Source organism: Haliotis asinina, chromosome 4 (genome assembly GCF_037392515.1).
Source record: "Haliotis asinina isolate JCU_RB_2024 chromosome 4, JCU_Hal_asi_v2, whole genome shotgun sequence".
In the NCBI taxonomy this organism is placed as follows: Eukaryota; Metazoa; Mollusca; class Gastropoda; order Lepetellida; family Haliotidae; genus Haliotis; species Haliotis asinina.
Genome location: NC_090283.1, coordinates 47270664 through 47281530, shown reverse-complemented (window position 1 = coordinate 47281530; position 10867 = coordinate 47270664). Strand labels below are relative to the sequence as shown.

The 10867-nt window shown below is 36.8% G+C and overlaps 1 protein-coding gene across 1 annotated transcript in view; it reads left to right on the top strand.

The window, feature by feature from the left end:
- The first annotated feature begins 777 nt into the window (after positions 1-777).
- LOC137282529 (kelch-like protein 9) overlaps positions 778-10867 on the top strand; it is a 33216-nt gene continuing 23126 nt past the window's right edge. The window contains exons 1-2 of the mRNA XM_067814286.1: positions 778-829; positions 8910-9021. Coding sequence (XP_067670387.1) covers positions 8987-9021 — 35 coding nt within the window. The 5' untranslated portion in view covers positions 778-829; positions 8910-8986. The remainder of the gene's footprint in view (positions 830-8909; positions 9022-10867) is intronic.

Below are 10867 nucleotides of genomic sequence, written 5' to 3'. Positions count from 1 at the left end.
TCAATTGTCTCTGTTGCTGTTACTGCTATTTTCAGTGTGACAACTGTCCTTTACGTTGACTACACTTGCCATATGTTTAAGAACCACCACTTTTACTACAGCTATTTTCACATCTTCTAATACAACAACTGCTACAACCTCTTCTAACATTGTAGTAACTAGTACTTCTAATACAACACCGCTTCCGTTAAGATCGCGCCGTCGCCTCCATATAGTAACTGTTCAATGGCAAGTACTAGTGTGCACATGATTTTTCACTTGACAAAGCAAACATAAATCCATATGACCTTGCTGTCTCTGCAACATGGTGGAACGTGTCCTACTTGTGTGAAGGGTTTATGCGCGGAGAATATTTGGGAGGAAAATACCTTTGAGAGTGTCATAACCTTAATTATCAGCCATAGGAAGATAAACGCTTTTATCACATAGACGACCATCCCATTGAGGGAACAGACTGATAATGCAAATTCTGTTCGCGAAGGACATTTTTCATAACACTCCCTTTATGCAATTCAAGGACAAAAGAAATAAATTTAGAAAGGCCATGTGATATTTCGTTCCATTGACGAAAAAAGGGTGCGTCGTGTAAGAATCAATTTTGCATCTACACAGGCTTGTGATGATTCGCGGAGGTCCCGTCCCAAAACCCACCCCTACATTCGATTGGTTAGAAATAAGGTCTCCAGAGTTCATTTAGTGCAAGTTGTAAACACATTTGTGTCTCCGATTCAAAATAACGGCTGAAGAAGTGCTGCTGAGGAAATGTATCAATGATTAGTCTCGAGTGTCACTGGAAAACAGCGTTGTTAGCACAAGAAATAATACACGGGTGAGTCAGGCTCCTTGCCTAATTCAATAACTCAGTAGTCGCGACTAAAGCGAGTTACAACTATCCCATTTTCAACTAGATTATTTTGAAAAATAAATTCGAAATATTTCTCTCAAGGACAGACGGTGTGAAGTTGAACGCGTCATAAGTTAGGCTTAGTCGAATGTCACGTGATGTAATAATTATGCATATTATATTTCCTCTTTCAAGTCCACGAGTGGAGCGCGTGGTTTTGCGTTATCACCCGTCTATAGCGACTAGACCATGTTGACATTTCAGCCCTAGGTCATGCTTTTCAAAATTTGCACTTAAACATTTTCTTCTTAAGTTGTATAAATGAAAGAAAGTTCGCTTTCATGAACCATAGTTGGAAAATTATTTGTTAGAATACGTAATATATGTTTTAACTCTTGTGTTTGACCTTTCTCCAAAAGGTTCAAATTATTGAAAGTTGTTGGATAATGTCATCAGTTCCGACCAGATGATAAATGTGCATTCAGTCATCATTCAATTCAGCCTGTTTTCTTATTTTAAGTAAGTATATCTATTCAATGTTAAAATATAAAATGAATGCCCGTTACTCTGTAGAATATAATGCATTTTGCTTGTTCTTTATACGGCCATCTGTTTGCAGGAAGCGGTAATTTGAACAGGTTCACAATGAACAAATGAAAGAGTGTTTGTTAATTGTACGTTCCTTTGTTTATAGGGAAAGCGATTTAGACCTATTCACAATAGACAGAAGTAAAAGTAGAGTTTGCTTGTCATTATATATTTCTCTGTTTAATGCTTTGGAATTAAAACGTGATTTTAAGTATTCACAATGGAAGAAGTAAAAGTGGAGATTGTACCCAAACATGAGCCATATATTTAGTTTTCAAAATATTCTTTGCTAAAAATATAATTAATGACATGGTTGTTCTGAGGTGGCAGTTTTAAACGTCCGACGTGTTTGAAGACGTTAACATCTAATGCCATTACTGATTTTTGATGATTCGTTCATATAATTCTCTCAGCTATTTTCACTTTACACCAAAAGGAATTTGTTTTTGTTTTTGTTTTTTTTTTACTGGTAGTCAAGGATGACTTTTTATAGTCTTATATAATCTTTTATAGCCTTTTTATGACTTTTTTAAATACTTTTGTTTACTTTTTTTGACTGACGTTTTATAGCTACATTTCTACTTGACTGTATCTTCATACCCACTGTATCTTCATACCCACTGTATCTTCATACCCACTATATCTTCATACCCACTGTATCTTCATACCCACTGTATCTTCATACCCACTATATCTTCATACCCACTATATCTTCATACCCACTGTATCTTCATACCCACTGTATCTTCATACCCACTGTATCTTCATACCCAGTGTAGATAATATTCAATAAACCTAATCGTCAAAGCCTTGCATTCTGAAATCCATGCTGCATAGGCCATTTGGATTCCTTTCTAAACAAGGCAAAATATGATAGTTTTTCAATAACTGGACTTGAAGTGTATGTGTGACGTTGTTGTTAATTGAGTTGTCCAAATCTCTTAGCAAATCACCAACAATGTATCAGACAAAACAGCCGTAATCCAGGTTCTAGAGTGCAAAAAATGTCAGTAAATGTGTCTGTTGCATGTGGCATAACTGCGATCCTTTGAAAACTGTTTGGCACAATGCATGTTTCTTTTCTTTTTTTAAAAAAAATTAATACTGTCTCAAATCTAGAAATTTGTAACAACAGTTTTCAGGGGTCACCGTTACTTTCCATCATCATTTGAGAGTGACATTTTTCGAACACCTACTACCAACCCTAGTCTACAGTGATTAACAGACACATACACGTGATGTGTTCGCATTTGAACAATGGACTCCGCTAACAGAAGAAATTTCATATGATTTTTGAAATAATATTTTCGCTTTTATTACAAATATTTTTAATTCATGCATATAATTGTTTACACATGAAGGAGAATAAACGTCACAAGTCTCTCGGATGCACCGTCCAGCTTAAATGCACTACTTTTGTTCTAGTTGGGGCGTTTTGATATTTCCGTGATGCACGGAGCTGATTCTCATAATGTGTGAAGTCCCTGTTAAATGTAATGATGTATTTAATTGTCTCTATCAAAACCTAAGATGGTGTTTTACTACGTCAAGCGCACTCCTTCTGTGCTATTGATACGTTTATTACTTTTATCAGATACGAGTATCAATACCTCTAGTGCTGATATGCACCATTAAAGAAAGTAGGGCATATTCCATTTTGCGAGCATACCATTAGTCAATGTCAGTGCCTGTGAGAAAAAGTAATGTATATATGAAACATTCCAGAAAGAATGGACTAAATTGTCGCACTTTTCCTTAATTTCTCTGCATCATCTGATCGGCTTCTCCATTTGCATTTATCAATCTTGTAAATTCAATATCCCCTACTTTTTGCGAAAACCTGGTCCTATGGCGATTTGATACTGACTCATAAACACACTCATAGATACATGTAGTCAATATTATATACTGCGCTCTGCTTTTAGCTAAATATTTTGCTGAAATTCACACTTAACTTGCGAAAAATCGCGCAGATGTTTCCATTGTCAAGTCTTCAAAACGGCGTGTAAAAGATGTTTTATCTCGCATTCGGATTTTTAAAGAGATTCCTTTTGCAATTTTTGTACCGTAAGGTATACACCTTTCATCTTACATCCTCCGTATATAATCGTTTACTACCCACACTTTGTGCTACCTGAAGGGCTGATTTGCATGGTCCATGTTTAACACTGTTTTGCCTTTTACGAAAACTGGTTTTATGTCTCACAGTGTCTGAATTATATTATTTCCGTTCCACCCATCCCGTACTGTGATGCGAAAACCCTAAATGAAGCAGGTCTAAATTTATAATAATATTTAGGTTCGCATCTCACTCATTTGCTCCTGTTTGATTTAAACAGGCTTCGTTGTCAAAACTTGCTGCTAAAGTCCGTTGCTCTCTAGAACTTAATAAGTCCTGCCTATTCGTTACACGATCCTTGTTTTGAAGACATTGACTTAAACTAATATTAACAATGGACTGAAGATAAAGTTGAGTTCACCCAACTACCAAAATTTAGTTTTATAATATTTATCTACGAAATATATATTTCATTATCGGATTCTGTTTAGAGAGAGCTATAGACTTACGTATAGTTTTACAAACGCAGAAAATCGCGAAATTATATAACAAAGACTAAACATTAGTCAGGAAACATGGAATGTATTTTGTTGTGGGATCGAGAATATTTTTTTTTGTTTTTTGATGTGGATGTTTAATGTGATGGTCCAGCACGAGATGGTGCAATGCCTTTTCACAAGTCGACGTCCAAAGCGTCCAAAATTGTACGATGAATTCCATCTTGTTGGTCATCATGTGAAAGTAAAACATAGTAAAACGTAAAACATCGTTGCGCTCTTGATATATATATATTTCAGTATCAAATATTACCAAAATATTTAAATTATGAATTATATTTGCGACTGTTAGTTCAACAGAAAAATACCACCTTAGAACAAATGTATCAGCATAGATTATAACCAAACAATGTTTAGTATAGAAACTATGAAATATTTTGTCTCGGTTTGGGTAATTCGGTGGTCAAAGATAATACCAATATGAGTTTTCGTTATATTTTTTATTATATGTCCAGAGTTGAAATGCTTACACAGTCACAAATGGATAAATTTTAACATGACTGAAGTTCTGTCTTACCTATAGATATCAGTTAATGTTGTTGTGACACATTGTGAATGTCAATGCTCAAATCACAGTTTCAAGACTAGATATTCCTCATGAGGAGAGACCATATGAACTGTATCTTATGCCAAGTGAAGAATCTAAATTTTATTTTACAGTGTTCATTTTAGTTTGACCTCACATTGACACTCTCATTATTGTACATGTCGATTATTCTAGGAAGTGTACGTGGTGACACACACACATACATACAAACACACACACACACACACACACTCTCTCTCTCTCTCTCTCTCTCTTTCTCTCTTTCACTCTCTCTCTCTCTGCGTGCTGTGTGTGTCTACTGGTCAGAAAAAGTATACACTTGAAAATTAGATTTGACCAAAGAATTAGGTTTGTTATTAAAACTGATTAACCGGAAGACATCCCAAACACTCCAAAATTATGGCCCAACGCACAGCGACGATACTCACAATCCTTTTCATTTTAGCAACCCTCAAACGCCATCCTACTGTTTAGCTGAGGAATTCAAAGGCTACATATGGCTCAAAGAGTAAGGATCTATGCACAACACATGACGAACTGTGTTTCGTAATCTAAGTCATAATTTAAATGATTTTTTAAAATGAATTATTAATACATATTTATAGTTGAACACATACCATGGGTATTAGCTTTCATTTTATTTATGGAAATATACGTATTATTAATTATTGAAAAAGGCTATGTGTTACAATCTTGTGGAAAATATAGTTAAAAATGTATTATGAACAATTGGACACAAATTGTGGATCTTGTTATCAAAAACGAAATCTATATATTGCATAAACAATGCCTCTTGGTCTCATATATATTTCAGAAATGTACATATACGGTAATATTTAAACACAAATAGTGCTTCTTAATCTCATTTATATTTCAGAAATGTACATATACGGTCATATTTAAATACAAATAGCGCTTCTTAATCTCATTTATATTTCAGAAATGTACATACACGGTAATATTTAAACACAAATAGTGCTTCTTAATATCATATATATTTCAGAAATGTACATATACGGTAATATTTAAACGCAAATAGTGCTTCTTAATCTCATTTATATTTCAGAAATATGCATATATATTCATGTTAAAACACCTACCTCCTGATCTCATTTTAGCTATTCATTTATAGCAATACAATGCAGTAACCGTGTGTTAATCTAATGTGTATTTTTTAAAAATACACCTTTTTAACATCTGAAAACGACTTGTGGGTCATCGTATTTCAGAAATTTCAAATTTCTTTAGGGATTAGGACAGACAGGAAACTCTCCGGTCTTACGAAAATCGTTTAGGAAACTGACTCACCTTCATCAGTGTTCGTGGTAAGCATTGTAAGAACGCGTGCAGAAATAAAATTACAAATACGAAGTCCAATATTCTTTGCGTATTTTTATCATTTTTTGCGTGAAAAACGCAGGTTTCTACATTAACACAAACACTGCCTTATACTGAACAATAGAAAATAGGAGCAGATAGATCGTACAGCTAGATACTAGGTAAAGTGACTGAATGAGTGCGTGGGTATGGTTGTACGCCGCTTTTAGTAATACACTAGTAATTTCACAGCAGGGGACACCAGAAATAGGTTTCATACATTGTACCTATGAGCGAACGCTGTAACCACCAGTCGCACCGTTAGATGAAGTGAAATGCATGTCAAAATGTTTTAAATGTATGGCTAGATGAACTACAGTGTTTTGATGCATGTAAATGGTGAAGAACAAACAAGTTCAATCGCATGCTAGTTTTCCTCATAGTGTCATGTCATTTCAAATACACCATACCATACAATATCATACCGTACCGTACCGTACCATTAATATACTGAGCAAAAATGAAAACTTGACACAAGTAAACCTATGATTTTTTTTGTGTCTGTTCATTGGAATATTTCAAACAGCATCTCTAGTAAAAGGGAAACATTGTGACTCCTTTAATTTCATGAAATTGTAAAGTCACGTGCATTCCTTGACTTTGTAGACTAGAAAAATGAAAAACTGTGAATGCACGTGCAGACACAAAATCGTGAGGTCAAGTGGTGCATGTTTGCCTAAACTAAATAAGCACAGTGGAGTTGAATTGGAAAAACAAATTGAATTTTTTATTTTGATGACCCTTTGGAAATGCCGCATCTTACAAATGAAAAACGTCAACGTGCTATTGGGAAACTCCATGCTGGTCAGCCTGAGGTCGCTGTTGCAAGAGCCTTTAACTGTTCAAGACAAACAATTTTTAATCTTAGGAGGAGAATGCATCAAACGGGAATACGATTGAGTCAACGTCGCAACAAGTTTGTCACTGCAACTCCCACAAGTAGGGAGATATTTGGTGGAAGGATAACCCCACAAACTGTCAGAAATCGCTTGCGTGTCGCCGGACTTCGCCCCCGGAGACCCCATAACGGACCAATCTTAACGCATCGTCATCGCCGTAACCGACATGCGTGGTCCACAAGACACATAAGGTTTACTCAAATAAGTGGAATTCGATTGTCGTCAGTGACGAATCTGTGTACCACAGACGAGGTGAACATCACGCCCAAATCTGGGTACGTGAAGTTGACCGATTTGGTGACGAAAGCGTCATGGTTTGGGATCTTTTTGCGCACACGGACGTTCTCCTCTCGTTGTTGTTCAAGTGAACTTAATTGCTGTCTAGTACAGGGATCAAATTTTGAAACCTGTTCTGCTTCCGTTCATGCAGAGACACGCCCCTGGACTAACGTTCCAGCAAGACAACGCTAGGACCCATACATCAGTTCTTACGCAGAATTTTCAACGAAATGCCGGTGTTCAAGTCCTGTACTGGCCATCGCGTAGCCCCGACCTTAATCGGACCGAACACATCTGGGACGAATTGGGTCGACGTTTTCGTCAACATGTCAGTCCACCACAGACGTTACAACATCTTCAACGTGTCCTTGTTGAGCAATAGCGACATCTTCCTCGGACAGTGTTCACTAACGTTCTGAGATCCATGAGGAGACGTTGTGTGGCTGTACAAGACACTAGAGGTGGACACAGTTGTTACTGAACACCTCAGTTTCATTGTTCCCCATTTTGTGAACTTCTTTTTGGAGGGAAGTCCGACATCCTGTTATTAACGTTAAAGACAATCGGCGAGACGTGTTTCTGGTTTCTGTTGATGTCAAGGTGTTCTGTGCACATCATACAACTAAAATACTTGTCTTAAAATAAGTATTAGAATTATGCTACCCAAAGTACTGAGTGTCAAGTTTTTTTTTTCTTTTTGCTCAGTATATGTATAGTGTATAAAATGACCAGGATGCTGTTAGTGGTACTTTTGTAGACATGTGTCAACGTGTCTTTAACCATAAACACTCTCACAACTGTATTTAACGTATCATTGGGTTTCCTTTATGTCTTAGAAGAAGCGTGGATAAAATATTTGAACGATTTACTTAGTGCGTTTCAGATATGCGGGTGAACTGACTACTCGAACCTTGACTGATATCCGACAGTGTAAAATGCTAACGTTTCTGAAACAATCTGTGGCAACTGCTACCCATAAAGACTCTGGTTAGAGTTGGTCTTCAGTAGCCCATGCTTTTGTAAGGGGCGACTAACGGTATCGATGCGTAAGACTTGTCGCAGAGTTGAAATACCTGCCCATCATATTCTCACTGCACTCAGTAAAAAATAGCACATTATTTTTACATACCTTTTCACATTTCTACATTTCTACTAACGTTTTTTCACATTTCTACAGATCTCAACAGATCCTAACCCTCACCCCCCACCCCCCGCACCCTCTCGCACACACACACACACCCCTCCCCCCAAAAAAAACTCAACAAAAAACCAAAGACAAAAAAGATACAAACAAAACAAAACAGAAAAAACAAACAAAAGTAAATGCAATAAATAAATAAATAAATAAATAAATAAATAAATAAATAAATAAATAAATAAATAAATAAATAAATAAATTTGGGATATATAAATAAATAAGTAAATAAAACCAGAAAAAAGACAATAAACGAAACAAAACAAATACCATAAAAGCAAACCCCCAAACCAACAGCAAAGAAAACCACAAAAGCAACTATACCGGAACAAACAAGAACTAAAGAAAAAACTACCAAAATTGAAAAAATATGAAATGACAAACACTACCAGCGACCATTTCTCAGCAGACCACCAGCCTTAACTGCTTGTTCCTTCTTAGCCAGACACACGACACCAAGCCTACTTCTCCGCAGACTGCATGCATATTACAGTGTGTCGACTGTATCACGTTACAGTGACATTAGTATGACTGCATCCATGTCTTATGTTCTTGTGTCTGCAGGTGAGCTGGACGTATTGGAGACATCGCGTTTCGGAAATCTTCCAGACACTGTTTGGTTTGGTCAGTGTGTATGACTGATGTTTGTGCCGGCCATTCGATCGTCACCATTGTTGTAAGTATCCCTAGCTAGTCTCCATTAATCCCTTAGGGACCGTTCATTATTTATGGCTAGGTGATGGGAATGGTGGTGTTGTAATGATGATTTCTGTAGAGAAGCATGAACAGTGTGAATGACCCCTCCCCACCCCCGCCCCCATCCCCTCCCTAAAATAGACCTCCCCAGAACTACCCCACCCCACCCGACCCCCGCCGTTCACACTCAAATCATGATCATCCCCCATTACAATTATACTGCTGATCACCGATGTGTCTTCTGGATCAGTGGCCTAGTGGTTAAAGCGTTGACTCGTCACGCCGAAGAGTCGGTTTCGAATCCCCACTTGTGTACAGTGTACGAAACCCATTTCTAATGTTGCTGGAATATTGCTAACAGCGGTGTAAAACCAAATTCAGTCAGTCTGTCAGTGATGTGTCTTGGCCTGAGTGGACCATTTACAGAATAGTCCATACAGGTGGAATATTACAGAGTGCACCATTAAAAACATGCATATATCACTTAGAAATGAATCCAACTCAGTTCTAGCCTGATTTGGCTAGCGTGAAGTGACACGGCTCTAACTGTCAATCGGTGGTCTTAGTTTCGATTTTATTCTTGATTATTGAGAGTTCTAACTGTAGTTTGTTATATGTATTTCGACCGAAGAAAGAGCTCCTTTATCCGTCTTTTCGTTGTAAACGCAGTATATTGTATGTAGTTTACTGTATGTATTATAGGGCACGTTGTTTAACTGTACTTAGTTTACTGTACATTGTTTACTGTATGTACTTTACTGTACATAGTTTACTGTATGTACTTTACTGTACGTAGTTTACTGTATATAGTTTACTGTACGTAGTTTACTGTATGTTCTTTACTGTACATAGTTTACTGTACATAGTTTACTTACGTAGTTTACTGTATGTAGTTTACGGTATGCAGTTTACGTAGTTTACTGTATGTACATTACTGTACGTAGTTTACTGTATGGAGTTTACTGTACATAGTTTACTGTTCGTTGTTTACTGAACGTTGTTTACTGATGTAGTTTTCTGTACGTATTTACTTATGTACTTTACTGTGCGTGGTTTACTGTATGTTTGTCTACTGTTCGTTGTTTACTGTGCGTTTTTTACTGATGTAGTTTTCAGTACGTATTTACTGTATGTACGTTACTGTACGTGGTTCACTGTGTGTACTGCACGCTATTTAATGTATGTGTGTACTGTTCGTCGTTTACTGTGCGTGGTGTACAGTATGAAGCTTTCTGTGCGTAGTTTACTGTATGTAGTTTCCTGTACACAGTTTATTGTATGTAGCTTACTGTATGTGTTTCACTGTATGTTTGTATTGTGCGTTGTTTACTGTATGTAGAGAGCTGTATGTGGTTCACTGTATGCGTGTACTGTTCGTTGTTTCCTCTACGTTGTTAACTGTATGTAGTGTAATGTATGTAGACTTTTCTGTACGTTCTCTTTTGTATATAGTTTACTGTTCGTAGTTACCGTATGTAGTGTACAGTACTTAGTTACTCTATGTACTTTACTGTAACTCCTCGGATTCAGATATTTCAAGCTTAATGTTGACTGTTTTGTGATTAGCTATGAGTCTTTCTTGTAACTGGGAGAATGCTGGATACATTACCAACAGTTAACATTAACTCCATACGGAATGCACTATCGACTATAATGTGAGATTTAACAGTAAATGTAAACGGATTTCGTTGATATTAAAGATTACTGTCGTAAGACCACAAAAATATTTTGCGTGCGTGTGTGCGTGCGTGCGTGCACTATGTTACCGAAAATGAAGTTTTGCAGAGATAAAACTCACGGGCACACGAGAAGTTCCGGATTAAAGT